The 22,465-nt window shown below is 34.9% G+C and overlaps 1 protein-coding gene across 3 annotated transcripts; it reads right to left on the reverse strand.

The window, feature by feature from the left end:
* Positions 1–1,033: 1,033 nt before the first annotated feature.
* LOC126689279 (endo-1,3;1,4-beta-D-glucanase-like) lies at positions 1,034–19,969 on the reverse strand. 3 transcript variants are annotated; one of them, XM_050384424.1, is made up of 7 exons: positions 19,626–19,951; positions 5,134–5,155; positions 2,553–2,682; positions 2,215–2,305; positions 1,997–2,086; positions 1,813–1,913; positions 1,034–1,459 (listed from the first exon to the last, which is right to left on the reverse strand). In XM_050384424.1, the coding sequence occupies exons 1-7, from the start codon at positions 19,771–19,773 to the stop codon at positions 1,319–1,321; spliced, it is 723 nt and encodes a 240-aa protein (XP_050240381.1). In that variant the 5' UTR covers positions 19,774–19,951; the 3' UTR covers positions 1,034–1,318. The 3 variants fall into 3 exon arrangements, with proteins under 3 accessions (XP_050240381.1, XP_050240380.1, XP_050240382.1); XM_050384423.1 differs by lacking the exon at positions 19,626–19,951 and adding an exon at positions 5,700–5,939; XM_050384425.1 differs by lacking the exons at positions 1,034–1,459; positions 1,813–1,913; positions 1,997–2,086; ... (1 more) ...; positions 2,553–2,682; positions 5,134–5,155 and adding exons at positions 15,017–15,339; positions 15,720–15,820; positions 15,904–15,993; ... (1 more) ...; positions 16,461–16,590; positions 19,043–19,064 and having other exon boundaries at positions 19,626–19,969.
* Between the last annotated feature and the right edge of the window lie 2,496 nt (positions 19,970–22,465).

Genomic DNA, 22,465 nt, shown 5'->3' on the forward strand with positions numbered 1-22,465 from the left:
TCAGAAATTTTAAATATTAGCACAATGCACATAAATCAGGCTTTTCCTGGCTGTAGCATGAGGTTATGCTACTGTGAATTAAACATTAGACAAGAGTGTGAACAGTCCAAATTAACAATCCTCTAAGTATTAACTCAAATTCAATAGTAGCTTGTGCTCAATTAGTAAAGTCTCTGATGGTTAAATAAGAGATCTAGGATTTAATCCTCACTGTGTATCTCTCACAATTTTCTCTTGCTTTCAATATTTTTCTCTTCCCTTTTGCTTGCTCTCCCTCACAAAGTTCTTCAAGACTACACTGTCCTCAGTCTCATTCTCTGGGACTTCTCTTACTCACCGGCAGAATGGCCTCCCCTTTTATTTCATCATCTTTTCCTTCTTTTCTTCCTTTCACACTCTTGATATCAATTCACAATAAATACATCCCACTTGCCTTGACTTTGCTTCAGCCAATTTCATTTTTCTTCGACTCTCCCTTAGGTCGAATAGCCTTAATGCATCAGCCCATTTCTTTTCTCTTTTTCTCCTTAGCGTGTCCAACACGCCTAAGCCAACCAACCCAATAATCATGTTGACTTTTGTACATGATTAAGAAAAGTTAAGAGTGATGAAAGACAAGCTCATTTTTTTTAATAAGAAACTTGTAACTTTTATAAAAACGAAGATAACATTGCTACATCATGCAGACTCAATCATAGAAAGGTGTTTCCTCTATCCAAGCTCATTAAATGAGCATGTCTATTACAAGTGGGCTGGACCCATGGTGCAGTGCACCCAACAATATTGTGATTCTTCGTATGACATATTTATTGAGAAACTCTAATCTCACGTAGGATCACCATTAAAGCAGATTTTTTGCCTAGAAATGTCCGGTTAGAGAGGGAATAATAAATAATATTATAAAGTCTCATACTTTAACAGAAGATATCCTGCTCAAGTGAAGATATAGCCAAATGGCCAAAGAGAGAATTGACCTCTTAATTCAGACAATTTTAATTAATATTCTAAATGGTGCTAGTACAAAATGATATCGTAAGTAAAATAATCAGCCATAAGTAATTATTACCAAATTTCTGAAACAAGGGTGCTAATCTTTTTTTTTTTTGATAAGCCAATTATTGCAACAAGTGACAGAGGGGGATTCAAATCTTGGTTCTTTTCACTAGAAAGACCAAACAATACTACTAAAGTACAAGCTTTTAGGTGAAACAAAGACACTAATTTCTGCATATAATACATAGATAATTACCCGTCTTCTAGCCACATTACCTTACGTTATTTCAACCCTCACATTTCTCTTTCATGTATAAACAAATTTTCACTTGACATACTTGGTAAACCAATTTAACATGTCCAAATGGGCCTCTTCAGCACTCTTGACAGCTGACTCATCGTCAACATTGTACCTCACTGTCCATCCATGAGCCACACCAGGATATATCTTCACAAAGCTATCAAACTGAAAGATATAAATAGTAGGAGGTTTAAAAAAGAAGCTGAATTATTGTTAATTTTGATATGCAAAGCAGAAAAATCACTCTTCTTTGTTATAGGAAGAAGAAATAATAACTTTTAGCCAGAAGATTTACTATGCTGGAAGAGATTATGCTCTCTTATCAAGAGAAATGTTTCTGACCATGAATTTCTAGTCATGAAAGAAATTCCAGTATTTTTACCCAGGCTTCATTAAATGCTGGAAATATACTATGATGGAAAATTACTTCAAAAAAAAAAAAAAGACTTAAATTGGAACAAAACATTAACATTTATAAAATTCAAAATATCAATGAATGACTTTTTCTTAGGACATACCTCAGATTTTTCTGACAACTTCTTTCCAAATTGTTTCAATTGTTCAGGTGGGGAAGAATGGTCGATCTCAGCTCCCAATATTGAAATAGGAATCTTAACATCTGAAATAATGAACCTGAACATCTAAGACAACATGCTACCTGTAACAAATATTTAGCATGAGCTTGAAAAATGGAAGGCTTACTATTGATTTCATCTTCTGTGATCCGTCCAGGATGCAACAAGACCGCAGCCTGAAGGTCAGTAGAACTTGCTAATTTGACCAATACCATTGCTGAAACACATGCACACAAACTAGATGTTAGCAACTGAAGCACTCCAGGTTTACTGTGCCAAGAAATTTTCAAAAAATTCAAGCATTAAGTTCCTCATCAAAGTTGAAATTGAAATCACATCACTTACCTCCCCAACAAAAACCTGCAGCCCCTATGGCAGAGAATCCTTTACTCTTCAAAGCTTCAATCACAGGTTTGGCATCTTCAAATCCTTTTTCCTAGAAAGGAAAATTTATTCAAATTAAGCTCAAAGCAGTCAGAATTAGGTCAGTTCAAGTCATACATTACAGATAAAAAGCATTCAATTTCAACTTTGGCTTTTTAAAAAAAATGCATAGATGTGTAATAGTATGTCAATTAGGACATCAAACACAATTTGATATGTGCCCTGCTTATTTTCTTGATTCTTGCACAATTTTTCATATGCCCATCCTGAAGATCGCAACTGAGAAGCAAGAAACTAACTGTGTTGTGAGCTTTCATCCAGGTGTCTTGATCAAATTTAGGGTCACTAAGATCAGTGACAGAGTCACCATGCAAAAAATCAGGAACTACCACAAAGAAGCCAGCTGCTGCAACCTTGTCAGCTAGTTTCCTTCATATAGAAGCAATGCATATTATTAATATCATATAGCTAGGAATAACTGATATTTGAATGCACTTACATCTAGTTTATCTAGAACATAAAAGTAAATTTGGTTGGTGAATAACAAAATTGATGGAACATAAAAAGCTCTAAGACATGGTTGATGGCAGTTTGGATCTATGTGCTTAGTAAAAGTTAAAATATGATAAATCATAGTATCTGAAAAACATTTGCTTCCACTAATTTGAACTATTGAGGACTGGATATTATTTGGCTCAAGTTTAGATAATTTATTGCAAATATATTTCATTAACATTTGAAGGACTAAAAAGCAGCATAAGAAAAATCAAATAAATGGTGAGGACAGAAGAAAATAAAGAAGAAGAAGAAAACATTATATACCCTAGACTAAGTATAGCGTTTCGGACTTGTGACCAGAACACTTCATAATTAGGATGAACTTATGAAAACACTGCATATTTAGGATGCATAGACAATCAACAATTAGAAACAAGTTCACTTTACAAGCCCTTAAAATCTATAATGTGGAAAATGCAGAAAACCCCCTCGCGGTTTGCCTGTAAAACACAAAGACCTCATGAACTTTTATGTTTGACACACAAATCCATGTAATCTTGCTTTAGTGATGATCGTGACTTTTTCCATTACTATTGATGGTAAATAGTATCTGTACCTCACGTGGGCATTTACACACTCTGAAATGAAGGGCAAAAGAGGAGAGTCATTTTTGTTACTATCTCCAACCTCTTTCCAAAGGCTATAATTTCCATGAAATTCAAAGAACTTTAGGTCCCTTTGGCCCTTGGATTGCCTGGTTGTGTTCCATTAGCTAACTAAACATGCCAGAATTTAGGCCAATTACATGTAAATGGCCCAATTTTGGCCTTTATAGCTGTTGGAAAGAGGCATGAAATATTCTTGTCTCTTTTGTCCCCTATTTCATATACATATATAATTGCCCATGCAAGGCACATGTACTATTTACCTCTATTTTTTTTTTTTTTTTTACTGAAAAAGGTAGAACAATTTACCTTTAATGATAATGATAAATTGAAACAGTTATACCTAAAACATGACTTCAAGGATGTAATGGGCCACATGTCAAAATTCAGTGATCATGTCTTACGGGCAAACCCCATGAATCCCCTTATGGATACTTGCTATTTCATTTTCTTTCTTGGAAATCAGAGTTTGAAAGTTTATAAGCTAACCATTGAATTCACTCTCCTTGATATCGTTGTTCTCATAATATTCATCAGCCACAATCTTCACTCAAACTAAAAATTTCAATCCTTCCACGAGCTTCGTGTTTCCCACATTCTTGGACTTGATATCACTTATTTTTTATTTTCTTTTTTCTTTATTTTTTTCAAATTCATTAACAATGATGTTAAGGATTTCATGTTATTATCATTATCCTGCGTGGCTGCATCACATCCTTTAAAAGACTTTCTTAGGCAGGTGAACAAAATTGTTGGATAATGATCTTTGTGAAGTTAACAATATATGTATTGGCAGAAATCAAGGAAAATCTAGGCCGGTCACAATTACTCAGTGTTACCAAATCTGGTCCTAATAAACCACCATTAGTTGGAGCCTCCTAAGGAAGCAATTCCAAAATAATCTCTAAGCAATTACTCAAATCATACCAAAGTTGGTCCTAGTCAACTACCTTTACTATTGGAAAATTCTAAGGAAGCAATCACATAATACTTTCTAAGAATCACTCTTTGTACAATCGATTTTGAATTTAAATTCTTTTTGTATGGAGAATATGTGGTATAATAAAAGGAGATGTAACCTTACTATACTAGCCGAATGAACAAGATACAGTTTCTACTTTCTACTCTCCAAATATTCTCTCTAATGTTTGATTTCTTTGAACATGTACTAGTTTTGTGAAAATTAAGAAGAGAAAACTCTCCGTTCGTCCTTAATCCAATAGAAGGCAAGATTTTATCTCGGAGAATCACTCTTTATAAATTTGGTTTTGAAATTTGAAATTCGTTTTGTATAGAGATTATGTTGTGTTATAAAAGGAGAGGTAACCTTGCTATACTAGCTTTCTAATCTCCAAATGTTCTCTTTACTGTTTGATTTCTTTCTACATGTACTAATTTTGTGAAAATTAAGAAAAGAAGGATCATAGCTGCAAAAAAGCAGATTTCCTTCAAAATCCTTAATCCTAGAGAAGGAAAGATTTATCTCTAAGAGAACCAAGGGAAAAAAAAATAGCAGCTCAGCAAGCCGTCCTTTAAAAATCATTTCTATCACCTAAGTTGTTTTTCTTTTGCTTTAATGATCCAATGTAACTATTGAATGTTGTCACATAACTCTATCCTCTTAGTTTGAGTGACAGTTTTCTTTTATATGTAACTAGTTGCCTCTATATAGCGCAATTGAAATATTTGATCCAGTAAAATAAAGAAATCATCATACCTGAAATTTGGTGCTTCATAGCCTGCAAAACACCACAAGATGATACATAAAAAAAATGAATTATAGCTCCAAGGAACATAATCAAATTTATGTCTAATAAAGATAGATCATATTCCTTATTTGTAATGCTATACTTTATCTCCAAGAAAACTGAAGAAACCCACCCCCCCCCCCCCACCCCCACACACACACACACATTACACAACAACAACAACAAAAGGCAAGCCTTTGGTCTCAAATTTTGTTGGGGTTGACTATTGATTATCAACTACTAATCATGGTCAATCACATATTCTTTCTTATCGTTTTATTCTATTCAAAGTCATATTCTTTGTTACTTCATTAACAACGATATCATTCAAACCCAGGTGGCCAATTTTTTTTTTAAAAATGTTTATTGGGAATTATAATCGCTTTGCAAGGAAAGCTTCCACAAAACTAATCAAAACCCAGGTCCAAAACTTTTGAATTAGAGAATCAAGAATGCAAACATGTACATAAACATCATGTATATAAAACACATAAAGAAACAAAGGAACCCAAGTAAGAGAAAAGAAGATAGGTACCAAAACCATCGGAAAGAAGAAGGATGGCAAGCTTAGAATGAGGAGAGCCAGTGACATAAGTTTGAAGGCCTCCAAACTCTTGGACTGTCCCTGCTCCACAGGTTGAGCTCAAGGTTGGTGCGTTCTGAAAGCACTGAGAGCTCGACATTTTGGTTACAATTGTGATCAGTGGCTGAGTCTGAGCTGCAGCGTCAAAAGTGTTGAAGATTTGGAAGGAAAAGTGGAGAGGGAAGCTGAGGTTTTAAAGAGAAGAAGACATGAATGGAGTAAACGTCACTACTTACGTCAAAGGACGCTTTGGCAAACACGTCACTACTTACGTCAAAGGACGCTTTGGCTTGGTCCGTCTCATCCCTCCAAAAATAACAATTTGTTATTCCTGCTTATCAAAAAGAAACCATTTATTATGGGATAATTACACTTTACTCATATGTGGTTTACCTATAATTTAACTTGTCTATTTGTGATTTCAATTTTAACACTTTACCCATCTGTGATTCCTTCCGTTACTAATCCGTAACCTACTTCTGTTAAAATTAAGGATAAATAGGTATTTTTGCTCAATTTTTATGTCTCTCTCCTCCCAAAACAAAAAGTAGCACAAAAATGCAAGAGAAAGAAGATCAAAAAATTTCTCCAGTTGGCCAAAGACGCCACTGAAGCTGAATTAGTTCCTTGTCCCTCCATGAAAATTGGGTTCTAATCTTACAACTTAACTCTATAAAAACCCAAAATTTGAAATCTAAATATAAATTAAATTTCAATAATAACAAAAACTAACACATAAATTAAATTTCAATAATAACAAAAACTAACACCATGGTAAAAGGACCAGGGGTCCAAAAAAAATCTCTCCAATGCGATTCTGGGGCTGGTCGTAGAAATCGATGCCCCAATTGAGAGGCTGTTGTGATTCATCAGAAGAAGAAGGGCAACGGACATTGAAATGAGTGAAGGCATCGTTGTAGGCCTGGCGGTGCAAGTGCTTGAACTTGAGGATCATGCCGTCGCAATCGAATACCAAAGCTTGTAGAGAAGCCGAAGCCGAAACTGAGAGCTGTTTCTTGGAGGAGCTGAGAGATTTTGATCTGAAGGTTCGAAAGAGCCAAAAAGTAGTGACTAAAGCTGAATCAGTTCCTTGTCCCTCCATGAAAATTGGGTTCTAATCTTATAGCTTAATGATTTTTCGAAGATGTTTCATTAAGTCAGTGATCTTGTATAGGTTGATCTGGGTTTTTTTTTTTTTTTGGGGAGTATGTTCTTCATGTTCAAGATTTGTGTGAATGGAGAGAGAGACAAATACCACTTTTTGATCTTTTTTTCTCTTGCATTTTTGTGCTATTTTTTGTTTTGGGAGGAGAGAGACATAAAACTTGAGCAAAAATACCTCTTTACCCTTAATTTTAACAGAGATGGGTTACGGATTAATAATGGAGAGAATCACAGGCGGGTAAAGTGTCAAAATTGAAACCACGGATAGACAAGTCAAATTAGAGGCAAACCACAGGTGGGTAAAGTGTAATTATCTCATTTATTATTCTAGGCTTAATATACTACTAATATATTCCTTCTCTACAGATCAAACCTTTTTTTAACCCATTATATATCAAAGCTATATAGACACTACAAATTTGATACCTTCTAAAAGCATTTGCAGCAGTGTAGCTAAATAGCTATATTGCTATTTTAGCTACACCAAAACACAAAAAAGAGGGCTGCAGCAGTGGAGTTATACTTAAAAATTTTTACCTTTTTGCTACAGTGCACATCAATAAATAGATGTGCACTGTAGCTGAAAGCTAAAAAGAAAATTAATTTTTTATTCTGTGTTCACACTACTTTTTTTATTTTTTATTCTTTCATTCTCCTTTCTCCGTCTCTCTCTCCTCACTGCCTCTCCATCTCTTCTTTCTTCCTCCAAACCCTTCTTTCTTCCTGTAGTGGGCCTTTTTGGTTATATTGGACTGGGCTGCCTCCTGTGGTACTGGGCCCAAATATTCTGAGTAAGGGAGTTGAGACCGGTCCAACTGCAACTCAATTTGGTCCGACTTGTGCGCAAACTATGCCTCGTTCGCCAAGAGTGTGCTTACGGCGGGCAAAGCTGTTTTAGATGCGTCGTGGCAAACAGATATGATAATAATAAGATAAAAGAAAGTACTTTGACTTCTTAATTAAAGTGAAAAGATAATCCCTAATCAAGAAAAGATAATCACAGTTTAATAATAATTACTTTTATAAAGAAAGTAAGGGAATAAATGGGTAGTCTATGGGTTAATCAAAAGAATAAAGAAATCAGATTAAATCTGATCCGCAGGATTAAAACAAGAGAGGGAAGAACGTCTCTTCTCAAAGTGAATAATCTCCCAAGGAAATCCTACTATGGAAATTAATAACTTTAAGGGAAAATGACCTGAATGGTTGGTGCATAAGGGAACTCTTTGTTTCTGGCAGAGAGTAGGACTTTGAGAGGAAGAGAGGGAATCAACCTATTGGTGCATGTCTGCCGCTCTAATTCTCTATCTTTTTCTTTCATTCTCTTCTAATACTCCCCTTTCTTATCTTTTTTTCTTAATACTTGTTTTCTATTTCCTGGTTTTTAAACTCCTATGTCGTGGTGTTGGTGTCTTCTTCCCTGTACACAGCAAGGGTCTCTTTTTATAGTGTCTATCGTGACTGAGTTTTACTATTTTAGCCCTTAACCACCTTTGTCTAGTCTAGGTATACTTGCCGACCACCACTGGTCCGTCTGTGTGTCACTCCTCATCACTAGACGAAAGAAAACTATTTTTGTTTGTTTGTCTGCCATGGCACCCTTCCCTGCTATGGTATGGGTGCCTTCTCTCTCCCTATCTCTCATGGCATGCACCTAGTGGTTCCAACTCAGTTTTTGCTTCTTTTAGGTGGTATGTCATTGCAGCAGGACACTTCTCCCAAAAGAGCCCAAGCAGGAACCTCAAAATAGGTTTTTCTCCTCTCCCCATCGCTAAACCATGCCTTCTTACCTCTGACCCATGACCTCACCGTGTCCTATATTGGCTAGGTATAGGCTAGTAAGGTCTAGGCCTTGCACGTGCCTCTCTTCCATGTATGTCCAAAATTTACCTATTGCTTATGCGTTTGCCGTGGTTGACTTGCATAGTCTGCCGTCTGTTTTTTACTATTTTCTGGTTCCCCTTTCTTTTATGACTTGCCCCACTTAGGGGCTGGGCCTTGCTTAATGGTGGGCTTTGCCTTTCTTCAGCCCACCCTTTTTTCTGCTACCATCTCCTGCCATGTCATTTTATCATTCCTACTGCGAAGTTGTTTGCCTCAATCCTGCTGGGCCTCTTTGGGCCTGCCGTTTATTCTTCTCCCAATCGCCCAATACGGCCATTGGTTCTTTTATTACATCACTGGTGGGCTTCTGTGTCCCATTTGTTTTCTCTTGGGCGTCCCTGGCCCATTTGCTTTCCTTGGCCATTTTCTTAACTTTGTATTCCCATGGGCTTTTACTGAGTTCTTTGGACTTCCCCGACCTAATTACATTATCCATCATCATTGGGGTTCATGGGCTTGCCATCAACTCCTTACTTTCTTTGCTTTCATTACTTTGGGCCTGTCGTGGCCCATTCTCACATTTCCACATCATATACTGCCTATGATTTGCTTATTTCTCTCTTTCCGGGCTCCTTAAGCCCATTTACCCCCTCAAGGCCCATTTGTTTATCTCATGGGCCTGTGATCCATTATTCCTGCCACTTGGGCTTAATGGGTTTTCTATCCATTTACCAATTCTTTTCTGCCCGCATTACTGGGCTTCTCCTTTCCACTTGGACTTCCAAAATGGCCATCAACACTTCCTCCACAAATCCATCGTCGATCTGCACGAGCCCAGCCACGGCCGCACGTCGAGAGAGGCCTCTCATTCGGACGTTGTTCAAATCGGCTGGGCCCTGAGAGCAGTGGCGGATAAAGATTGAGAAAAAGCCCATGAAGAAAAGAGTAGCAATTAGCACCACCACGATTATCGCCATTGACGAACTGAACTTGGCGTACTGGTATGGATCTGGGCTGGGCTGGGCCGTGGCCCATTTGATCATCACCTCCGGACATATAAAAAGAACTCCGATCAAAGTCCAGATCGGACGGTTGGGATCGGGTTGTGCTTGTGTTTCGGTTTGGCTGTGTTGATTTTTCTGCTTTCTTTTTTTGTTCTTCTTCACTGGTTTTGATGGGCACGGAAGGGTTGTGGTTGTGCAGTGATTTTTGTGGGTTTGATGATGGTTGTGGTGGTGTGTTGGTGGTTGAATGAAATATTATTTTATTGTAATGTTTATATTATTTTATTGTGTTAAAAGCTAAAATAGCTTCACTGCTGTAGGATGTGAGAAGGTAAAATAGATAAAGTGACTTTTTGTGTAGGTAAAAAGCTAAAAAATTAACTCCACTGCTGTGGATGCTCTAATATGACAAGTCAAAGCTGTATAGACACTGACAAATTTGATACCTGCTAATATGTTAGGTTGGTAGCGTGAGGTTAAAAAATGAATTTAGTGACTATTTGGATCCAACTGAAAAAGCCAGCGCATCTGCGTCTGACGTTTTCCTTTTTCTTTTTTTTCTTTTCTTATGCATGCGTTTTTGGGTAGAGACAAAGTTACTATTCATACACACAAAGTTACTATTCACGCACTATTCATGGGACCCACAACCACTTTATTCAAAAAAATATATTTAAAATGGGTCTCACAGCATTATTCACACATTTAAAAATTATTTTGCTACAGTGTTTTCAGTTTTCAGCAAAATAAGATGTATCCAAACGGACAGTAGTGAGTCTATATAAGAATCAATAAAATTTTGCCATTTCAATAGTGAAAAATTTTATCTTTTTTTTTTTTGTATATAGCATTACTCTAAATTAAACTTGAAAATATGGGATTAACTGGCATAGGTGACAAATGGTTGACCTCATCAATATTGCAAAAGAAGGGATTAACCAAGACTAATATAGGTGACGAGTTGATATTGCGGATATTATTGAGAATCTTAAGACAGAGAGAGAGATATATATATATATATTTTAAGAATCTCGAGTTTTTGGTGGTCCATAGACAAATTAATAATATTTCTTAAGGTAGTTAACACCTTTAACACTAAGCAACACCTGAGATTAACCATTCATTAACTAAAAAACATTCCGTCATTTTTTTTCTTTTTCAAGAGTATGAGTGTATGACCATAGGTCAAACTAGTTGATTACTTGATTATTTATATTTTTGGAGTTTTTCTGGGCCAACTTAATTATTGAGATTACAGTGGGCCAATTTATATTGTTAGTTAGTTAATTTGAATATGTGCAATTTAGCCATGCTAAGAGATAGAGTAACAGTGCCACCCATAACAGTGCTAAACATGTGAGACATGTTAGCAAGTTTTCAGTATAGATAGAAGATGTTCCTTCACACTTTTCTACTGTAATTCAAGATAATTCGACTATTCCTTAAATAAAATTAAAGTGTTCTTTCTCAACAAAAAAAATAAATAAAATAATGAAAAAAACTTAATCCTTGAGATGGAATGAATATATATATATATATATATATATTGCGGGGTGTCTGAGGACCAAGAAGAATAAGAGGTGGGGTATCATGCACCAACTCATTTATAAAAGCGCATCTGACCCGAGGAGTTGGTTAACCCAAGAAGAGGATGGGGAAGAGACATAACATCTTATGAGCACCTAACTAAGAGAAATGGAGTTATAGGAAAGGATCAGCACGGTGGAAGGAAGCTTCCTGAAAGGGTATACCTTCCACCCCCACATTAAATGTTTTGTAACAACCTTATCAACTGCATTGATGGGGAAGTGAACCCTGAATAATATTTTCACAGCTAGCAACCCTTTCTACCACCTTCAACTGAGACATGATGGGATAAGTATCCTGAGAAGAGCCTTGAGGCATACAAGTGGAGGGTTAGGATGCAAAGAAGGGGGATATATAAGAGGGAAGGAGCTCCACAGTAAAGAGGAGAGATTTTTAGGGAAGAAAGTAAGAAATAGAAAAGCGAACAATGTATTGCTTGATAAAAACTAGTGTAAGACCTAAATAAGAACTCTTCCTCGGAAGTGACTGAGTTCGTTCTTCCTTATTTGGGCACCACTTCACTAGCCCTAAGCTTAGCTTGCAACTATATCGTAGTTGTCCTCCCACGTCTACACAAAACAATTCTATTGTTTGGGTTTGGATTAAAATACAAGGCACTACTATTCTAAGTGGGCTTAGGCTGACAAATTCAGTTCTTACATATATATATATATATATATATATATTAAAATTACATCAGTTTCTTTTTTTAAATTTTTTTTATTTATAATAGTATGCTAGTCAATAACTTTTTATATATTGACAGTATATTATGAAAAATTTACTATTAGATTGTTTACATTTCAAGATAATAAGATATTAATAATTATCTCATCTATAAATATTGTAGGGTCCTTGGGCCCAAAAGTGCATTATTTATTCATATGTTGGGCTTGTGGCCCAAGTCGAGAACAAAGATCCGCCCGAGGATGAGATGTCTTTGTCAAAGGAAATTGCATTGATGAATAAAAGGTGGGGTTTGGTCCTAAAGGCCCCGGAAAGTGTGCCGAGGATGAAAACTTCCTCAGCCAAGCTCGGCCGAGGTCCTAGAAAATGGATTGATAGTAGAGATGACAATCCTTGAAATTCGTTTGGGGTGGACAAGCACTGCAGAGATGTGAGATAAGGATGAACCCCAAAATATCTGGGGAGAAAGCTGCTGCCTCCGCATTAAATGCACTACAGCTAATCTCCTGGCCACATTAATGTAGAAGTGATACCTGAACAATGTATTTCAGTCTTACAGCTACTACTTTAAGACTTATGAAAAGGACTGATGGGACAAGTATCAGCCCTAACCATCTAGCATACAGGTGGACGGTTGAGGTGAAAAGGGGTGAGAGTATAAAAGAAGATGAAAAAGAACAATGAAGGGTATCGAAAATTGGAGAGAAGAAATATTGTAGCAATCCACAATCAAATTTGTAACACTTTCTAAGAACATTATATTAGAACTATTGTCCTCGAATTTCGCCGAGGATGTTCTTTCTTCATTTCATAATAGTCCATTGTTATCTTTTTGTCATCAAGCCTATCTATAACGTTGTTTGATTAACTAAAACCCAGTGTTTTAACCCATTCCTCTACAAATTCATTATTTTGGGCCTCTTGGGCCAAAGTCCGTCCACGTACTAGGCTAGGAACTCAAGTTTGGGTCCTTACAAATATATTTTAATTTTTTTTTGTTTTATTAAAATTTATACATAAAATATGAGTTTATGGACTAAGTAGTAAATACCATCTTATTTTACCAATTTTAGTGTGCATATTTCATCAAAAAAAATTTTTGTGTGCATATTAAAAAAGGGAGAACTTGTGGGTTCCAGTTAACTCAACTGGTAAAGTCTCTGATGGTTGTACATATTTCATCAAAAAAAATTTGTGTGAAAAAAAAAAAAATTGTGTGCATATTAAAAAAGGGAGAACTTGTGGGTTCCAGTTAGCTCAACTGGTAAAGTCTCCGATAGTTGTATAAGAGATTTGGGGTTCAATCTCCGCCTACATTAAAAACTGATTGGTGTCTTGGTCTGATGATAAAGAGCTATCATTAGGAGCGAACGCCATAAGTTAAAACTCTAAAAAAAAAAAGGGAGAACTTAATTAAGATTAACAATGAAAATTTTAAAATATTGATTAAATAAAAAGTTATTAACAAAAATTTATAGGGTAGCATTGAATATAATTAAAAGAAACATAATTGCCACTGTGGGGCCAGAGAACTTGTGACCTCGACCCACTTTGCTTTAGGGCTCAAGACCCGAGCCGAGGAGGGATATAGCCGAGGACATACAGTGAAAGTCCAAATGGCCTAGAGATATAGCCGATGATGATTCTGTTCTCGGCATCCCAACGCGCTCCTGAAAGAAAGGGCAAGTACGATATAGGAACAATTTAAGGAAAAGCTGAACACCTGCACATTGATGGAGAAAGGACCCCTGGACAATATGGCGACAAAGGACAAAAGAAAGGTTGTCATTACTGCAATTAAATACTATGCACCAGACAGAGCAATGCTTTCCAGTTTTTACAACCACCCCCAACCATTTTGGGTATGGGCTGATGGGACAAGTATCAGCCCTGAAAAACTGAACCTACACGTGAACGTTGGAGAAAGGGTAAAGGCTAATATAAAAAGAGAAGTAAGCAATCCAGAAAGAGGGCTGGGAAAAAAGGCTAAGAACCAGAACCTCCCAGGCCATGCCAAGGAGAAAGACTTCTTGAACAAACATGGTTCACCTCTGTATGAATACCATGACTAACCACTGTCCGGTGACCAAGGCCTAGCCTTTTAGCCCACGCTCTACAAATTATATTGTTTGGACCCTTAACGTACGAACCCAATACCATTTTTGGGGTCGTTACAAATTGAGTCCTTACAGCCACAATAACTTCTATTTTAAGAATTTCCTTAAAAAAAACTTCTATTTTAAGAAAGCATGAACTTTAAGGGGGAAAAAAAAAAGTACTCTTCCACAAGTAAAAGTATGGAGTCACATATATCTCAGGTAATTAGTTTTTTTATTATATCATTAAATGAAAAACATTCATTAATAACAATTAAATATGAGTAAACCTTCAGTCCAGAGCTAGCGTAAATGGGCTAATTTATGCCACCAATAAATAAATGTCACATCAAATTTAAAGTGAAATGCCAATACACTTTTTTTTTATAATCAAAGCCAATACACTCTAGCACACATGATTATATCTCAATTAAACTCAAAATCCTCCAACACGTATACAAGATTTAGACCTAAAGAACGACTCCTCCAACGCTAAACCCATTCCATCTCCTCCTCTCCTCTGACCATCGAAGCTCCACCTCGCCGCTGGCGCCGCCGCACATGTTGTCTCTAGAGCTGACGCCACTACACCAGACCTAAGATTTGTTCTTATGATTTGCTATTTCCCCAAACTTTGGATTTTGTGATTTTGATGGGTTTGGGATAATTTTTTGGATATCAATCTGTTTATATTGGTATGAGTTTTTTTTTTTTTTTTTGGTATTTTCATGGGTTTTGATTAGATTCTTAAGTGGTAGGTTTAAACAAGGGGTATCAAATGGGTGGGTTTGGAGTGGGCATAATTGGGTTGGGTATATAAAACTCATTTACCCATTATTACCAAATTTTTGAAACAAGGGTGCTAATCTCTTTTTTCGATAATTCAATTATTGCAACAAGTGAAAGATGGAGATTCAAATCTTGGTTCTTTTCACTAGAAAGACCAAACAATACTAATAAAGTACAAGCTTTTAGGTGAAACAAAGACACTAATTTCTGCATACAATACATAGATAATTCCCGTTTTCTAGCCACATTACCTTACGTTATTCCAACCCTCACATTTCTCTTTCATGTATAAACAATTTTTCACTTGACATACTTGGTAAACCAGTTTAACATGTCCAAATGGGCCTCTTCGGCACTCTTGATGGCTGACTCATCCTCAACATTGTACCTTACTGTCCATCCATGAGCCACACCAGGATATATCTTCACAAAGCTATCGAACTGAAAGATATACATAGTAGGAGGTTAAAAAAAGCAGCTGAATTATTGTTAATTTTGACATGCAAAGCAGAAAAACCACTCTTCTTTGTTATAGGAAGAAGAAATTATAACTTTTATCCAGAAGATTTACTATGCTGGAAGAGATTATGCTCTCTTATCAAGAGAAGTGTTTCTGACCATGAATTTCTAGTCATGAAAGAAATTCCAGTTGTTTTACCCAGGCTTTATTAAATGCTGGAAATATTCTATGATGGCAAATTACTTTAAAAAAAAAGAAAAAGAAAAAAAAAAGAAGACTTAAATTGGAACAAAACATTAACATTTATAAAATTCAAAATCATGAATAGAGAATCAATGAATGACTTTTTCTTAGGACATACCTCAGATTTTTCTGACAACTTCTTTCCAAACTGCTTCAATCGTTCAGGTGGGGAAGAATGGTCGATCTCAGCTCCCAATATTGAAATAGGAATCTTAACATCTGAAACAATAAACCTGAACATCTGAGACAACATGCAACTTGTAACATATATTTAGCATGAGCTTGACAAATGGAAGACTTACTATTGATTTCATCTTCTGTGATCCGTCCAGGATGCAACAAGACTGCAGCCTGAAGGTCAGTAGAACTTGCTAATTTTACCAATACCATTGCTAAAACACATGCACGCAAGCTAGATGTTAGCAACTGAAGCACTCCAGGTTTACTATGCCAAGAAATTTTCAAAAAATTCAAGCATTAAGTTCCTCATCAAAGTTTAAATTGAAAGGAACTCACTTACCTCCCCAACAAAAACCTGCAGCCCCTATGGCAGAGAATCCTTTACTCTTCAAAGCTTCAATCACAGGTTTGGCATCTTCAAATCCTTTTTCCTAGAAAGGAATATTTATTCAAATTAAGCTCAAAGCAGTCAGAATTAGGTTAGTTCAAGTCATACATTACAGATAAAAAGCATTCAATTTCAACTTTGGTATTAAAAAAAAAAATGCATAGACGTGTAATAGTATGTCAATTAGGACATCAAACACAATTTGATATGTGCCCTACTTATTTTTTTGATTCTTGCACAATTTTTCATATGCCCATCCTGAAGATCGCAACTGAGAAGCAAGAAACTAACCGTGTTGTGAGCTTTCATCCAGGTGTCTCGATCAAATTTAGGGTCAAACCAATCAATGACAGGGTCACCATGGAAAAAATCAGGAACTACTACAAAGAAGCCAGCTGCTGCAACCTTGTCAGCTAGTTTCCTTCACATAGAGGAAATGCATATTATTAATATCATATAGCTAGGAATAACTGATAGTTGAATACACTAACATCTAGTTTTATCTAGAACACGAGTAAATTTGGCTGGTGAATAAGAAAATTGATGGAACACAAACAGCTCTAAGACATGGTTGATGGCAGTTTGGATTTATGTGCTTAGTAGAAGCTAAAATATGATAAATCATAGTATGTGAAAAACATTTGCTTCCACTAATTCAAACTATTGAGGACTGGATATTATTTGGCTCAAGTTTAGATAATTTATTGCAAATATATATCATTAACATGTGAAGGACTAAAAAGTAGTATGAGAAAAATCAAATAAATGCTGAGGACGGAAGAAAATAAAGAAGAAGAAAACATTATATACCCTGGACTAAGTATAGCGTTTCAGACTTGTAATCAAAACACTTCATATTTAGGATGAACTTATTAAAACACTACATATTTAGGATGCATATACAATCAACAATTAGAAACAAGTTCACTTTACAAGCCCTTAAAATCTATAATATGGAAAATGCAGAAAACTCCCTTGCGGTTTGCCTGTAAAACACAAAGACCTTATGAACTTTTAAGTCTGACACACAAATCCATGTAATCGTGCTTTAGTGATAATCTTGACATTTTCCATTACTATTGATGGTAAATAGTATCTGTACCTCACGTGAGCATTTATACACTCTAAAATAAAGGGCAAAAGAGGAGAGTTATTTCTGTTACTATCTCCAGCCTCTTTCCAAGGTTATAATTTCCATGAAATTCAAAGAACTTTAGGCTCCTTTGGCCCTTGGATTGCCTGGCTGTGTTCCATTAGCTAACTAAACATGCCTAAATTTAGGCCAATTACATGTAAATGGCCCAATTTTGGCCTCTATAGCTGTTGGAAAGAGGCATGAAATATTCCGGTCTCTTCTGTCCTTTGTTTCATATACATATATAATTTCCCGTGTGAGGCACATGAACTATTTACCATTAATAATAATGATAAATTAAAACAGTTATACATAAAACATGACTTCAAGGATATTATGGGTCACATGTCAAAATTCAGTGATCATGTCTTACGGGCAAACCACATGAATCCCATTATGGATACTTGCTATTTCATTTTCCTTATTTTCCTTCTTGGAAATCAGAGTTCGAAAGTTTATAAGCTAACCATTGAATTCACTTTCCTTGGTATCGTCATTTTCATAATATTCATCAGCCACATTCTTCACTCAAACTAAAAATTTCAATCCTTCCACAAGCTTCGTGTTTCCCACATTCTTGGACTTGATATCACTTATTTTTTCTTTTCTTTTTTCTTTATTTTTTTCAAATTCATTAACAATGATGTTAAGGATTGCATGTTATTATCATTATCCTGCGTGGCTGCATCGCATCCTTTAAATGACTTTCTTAGGCAGATGAACAAAATTGTTGGATAATGGTATTTGTGAAGTTAACAATACAAGTATTGGTAGAAATCAAGGAATCTAGGCTGGTCACAATTACTCAGTGTTACCAAATCTGGTCCTAATAAACCACCATTAGTTGGAGCCTCCTAAGGAAGCAATTCCAAAATAACCTCTAAGTAATTACTCGAATGATACCAAAGTTGGTCCTAGTCAACCACCTTTACTACTGGAAAATTCTAAGGAAGCAATCACATAATACTTTCTAAGAATCGCTCTTTGTACAATCGATTTTGAGTTTAAATTCTTTTTGTATGGAGAATATGTTGTATTATAAAAGGAGATGTAACCTTACTATACTAGCCGAATGAACAAGATACAGTTTCTACTTTCTACTCTTTAGATATTCTCTCTACTGTTTGATTTCTTTGAACATGTACTAGTTTTGTGAAAATTAAGAAGAGAAAACTCTCCATTCTTCCTTTTCATGGATCATAGCTGCACAAAAATGAATTTCCTTCATCCCTAAATTCCTTAATCCAATAGAAGGCAAGATTTTATCTCGGAGAATTACTCTTTATAAATTTGGTTTTGAAATTCTTTCTGTATAGAGATTATGTTGTGTTATAAAAGTAGATGTAACCTTACTATACCAGCTTTCTAATCTCCAAATATTCTCTCTACTGTTTGATTTCTTTCTACATGTACTAGTTTTGTGAAAATTAAGAAAAGAAGGATCATAGCTGCACAAAAAGCGGATTTCCTTCAAAATCCTTAATCCTAGAGAAGGCAAGATTTATCTCTAAGAGAACCAAGGGAAAAAAAGTAGCAGCTCAGCAAGCCGTCCTTTAAAAATCATTTCTATCACATATGTTGTTTTTCTTTTGCTTTAATGATCCAATGTAACTATTGAATGTTGTCACATAACTCTATCCTCTTAGTTTGAGTGACAGTTTTCTTTTATATGTAACTAGTTGCCTCTATATTGCGCAATTGAAATATTTGATCCAGTAAAATAAAGAAATCATCATACCTGAAATTTGGTGCTTCATAACCTGCAAAACACCACAAGATGATACATAAAAAAATGAATTATAGCTCCAAGGAACATAATCAAATTTATGTCTAATAAAGAGAGATCATATTCCCTATTTGTAATGCTATACTTTATCTCCAAGAAAACTGAAGAAACCACCCCCCCCCCCCCCGCCAACACACACACACCCCACCCTCCAGACACACACACATTACACAACAACAACAACAAAAGGCAAGCCTTTGGTCTCAAATTTTGTTGGGGTTGACTATTGATTATCAACTACTAATCATGGTCAATCACATATTCTTTCTTATCGTTTTATTCTATTCAAAGTCATATTCTTTGTTACTTCATTAACAACGATATCATTCAAACCCAGGTGGCCAATTTTTTTTTTAAAAATGTTTATTGGGAATTATAATCGCTTTGCAAGGAAAGCTTCCACAAAACTAATCAAAACCCAGGTCCAAAACTTTTGAATTAGAGAATCAAGAATGCAAACATGTACATAAACATCATGTATATAAAACACATAAAGAAACAAAGGAACCCAAGTAAGAGAAAAGAAGATAGGTACCAAAACCATCGGAAAGAAGAAGGATGGCAAGCTTAGAATGAGGAGAGCCAGTGACATAAGTTTGAAGGCCTCCAAACTCTTGGACTGTCCCTGCTCCACAGGTTGAGCTCAAGGTTGGTGCGTTCTGAAAGCACTGAGAGCTCGACATTTTGGTTACAATTGTGATCAGTGGCTGAGTCTGAGCTGCAGTGTCAAAAGTGTTGAAGATTTGGAAGGAAAAGTGGAGAGGGAAGCTGAGGTTTTACAGAGAAGAAGACCTGAATGGAGTAAACGTCACTACTTACGTCAAAGGACGCTTTGGCTTGGTCCGTCTCATCCCTCCAAAAATAACAATTTGTTATTCCTGCTTATCAAAAACAAACCATTTATTACTCCAGGCGTAATATACTACTAATATATTCCTTCTCTACAGATCAAACCTTTTTTTTAACCCACTATATATCAAAGCTACATAGACACTACAAATTTGATACTAGCTAATATGACAGGTGCAAACGCTAGATTGCACGTTGGAAACATGCAATCCAAACATACACCAAATAACTAACGTGACACCATTTAATATAAAACACTTTTTTGAGTTGGTGATCATAAAAATATAGCTGTTATCTAATTACTAGCCGCGGACCTGCGTGTTGCGTATGATAATTATTTTTATAGTGGTTTTATTAATTATTTTTATACAATTTAAACTAATTTAATAAAGAGTAATGAATTTTGTAATTATATTTTTATTTATTATAAGAATAATCATAAATTTAATATAGGAACAATCATAAATCATAAATTTAATAATTTTTGTCGTACTAAAATGAAAAAAAAAATACAATTTTTCTCAGAAATTCAAAAGGCAAGTTAATGAAAATATTTATTTATTTTTATAAAAGTTATAACATTTTGTGAATCATTAAAAAGAATATAAAATTTGGAAATTATTCTTTTAGTTTTAAACAAACTTTCTCAAACTTATTTTTTCTACATACAATCCAAAACACTGAAAAAAGTAACTAAAAAAATTCATAAAACTTAACTATGATTAATTGGACCAATTAGGAAAACAATTTGTTGTTTATAATCTACTAAGGCTATTTTCTTTGCAGAAATTGTAATTTCATCCACCCAAAACATATTATCAAATAAACAATTATTAGCAAAACCTAAGAATTAAATTTCTATATATGCATTGTTATAAAATAATAATAATTAAAGTAAAATTGCAAAAGATAAAATTTGTCTCTCATCCAATCAGTGGCGGAGCCAAGATTTTAAGTTAGGGGGGGCAAGATCAAAAGAGAGTAAAATTAATTTGAAAAAGTATTAAGTGATATTAATAATAAAATAAATTAACAACTATATGCAAATGTAATTGTCATATACAATTAAAATTTGGGTTTGTTAAAAAAAACTTGGGTTTGAAACTGAAAAATGTTGGTGTGGAAAGAAAAAATTGCTATACATAATAGAGGTGCTACGAGTAGTTCTAGACCATAAATTATTTCACAATGTTTTTGCCAAAACTTTGATATGGCAAACTATAAGTGATTAACAAATACTAACATATAAACTCACAAATTTTTTTTTCAACAATCACACTCTGCCATGCAAGTTGTAACAAAAAGTTGTGAAAATTTTTGTGGTCCTTAACTTTTTTTGAGATGCTATAATGACTAGTTAGTGAAAGTAGGTTTTTTTTTTTTTTTTTTCATAATTCTATTCAACAAAATAGTGGTGGAGAAGTAGGCTGTACAAGCAGAGGCGGAGCCAGGGGGGGTCGAGGGGGGGCCACTGCCCCCCCTAGCCCACCCAAATTTTTTTTTTTTTTTTTGATACTATCATTTTTATTTTCAGTTTTGAAGGTGAGAACAGTTGTTGGTTTTTTTTTTTTTTTTTTTTTAATTGACTCGTTTTGGTTGCTGATGAAGTTGTGAAAAATGAAATATATGTATATATATTTTATACTTGTTTTCCTAATCATTAATGGAACAAAATCACCTTAGCTACTTAACATATTTGTTGTTTCTATTTTTTTTTTCTTTTTACATACATAAGATATATGTGCATAAAATGCATATATCTTATACAAGTTTTGCCCCCCCTCAACTCAAATTCTAGCTCCGCCACTGTGTACAAGTAGTTATATTTTATTATAATATTATTATAAGATAGGACCCATTACTTTTTAAAAAAGAGTTGCAGTGGGCCCCAATGTGAAATTGTTTTCCTACAATGAACTGATATATAGTACATGTACAATATGTATGTAAAAAAGCTGATTGTCTTTGTGTATGCAAATAAGACATTGCACTGTATATTACTTGAGAATTTTTGGAGCATCAGGGGGGGCATATGCCCCCCCTCGCCCCCCCTTCCCTCCGCCCCTGCATCCAATAATTTTTGTTTAGCCAACCTTTGCTTTTCTCTAAATAAATGGTATTGTAGAGTACTTCTAATACAATTATTAAGAGTATTTTGTCCACCACAAAGAATTAAAAAATAAACAAAAATGATTAAAGTCTCATAATTTAACATCTAAATTGAGCACTATAAAAATCATGCTATCAAATTACAATAACTACCAAATTAAATTATCCAAATCATGCTATGTAGTAGAATAATATTATATTTTTATATGCTATATTTAACCCTTTATAACGCAATAAAATAACATTTAACAATCAAAGAGAGAGAGAAAAAAAACACAACAATTAAAAAAAAAAAAACAGAATCACATTAACCTAAAGTAGATTAAAGAATATAAAAAATTATCAACCTAAAGTGAAGATGCAAGAAAAATAAAAAATAAAAATCCACCCAAAAATTGAGAGAGAGAGAGAGAGAAC

Source organism: Quercus robur, chromosome 6, assembly GCF_932294415.1.
Source record: "Quercus robur chromosome 6, dhQueRobu3.1, whole genome shotgun sequence".
In the NCBI taxonomy this organism is placed as follows: Eukaryota; Viridiplantae; Streptophyta; class Magnoliopsida; order Fagales; family Fagaceae; genus Quercus; species Quercus robur.

Excerpts from the sequence above, each read along its gene's own strand:
- LOC126689279 (XM_050384424.1), bottom strand. The coding sequence starts at position 19,773 with ATGTCGAGCTCTCAGTGCTTTCAGAACGCACCAACCTTGAGCTCAACC. Across the intron at positions 2,683-5,133 it reads TATGAAGCACCAAATTTCAG|GAAACTAGCTGACAAGGTTG; the intron begins GTATGATGATTT and ends TTCTATATGAAG. Across the intron at positions 1,460-1,812 it reads AGTTGTCAGAAAAATCTGAG|TTTGATAGCTTTGTGAAGAT; the intron begins GTATGTCCTAAG and ends TATATCTTTCAG.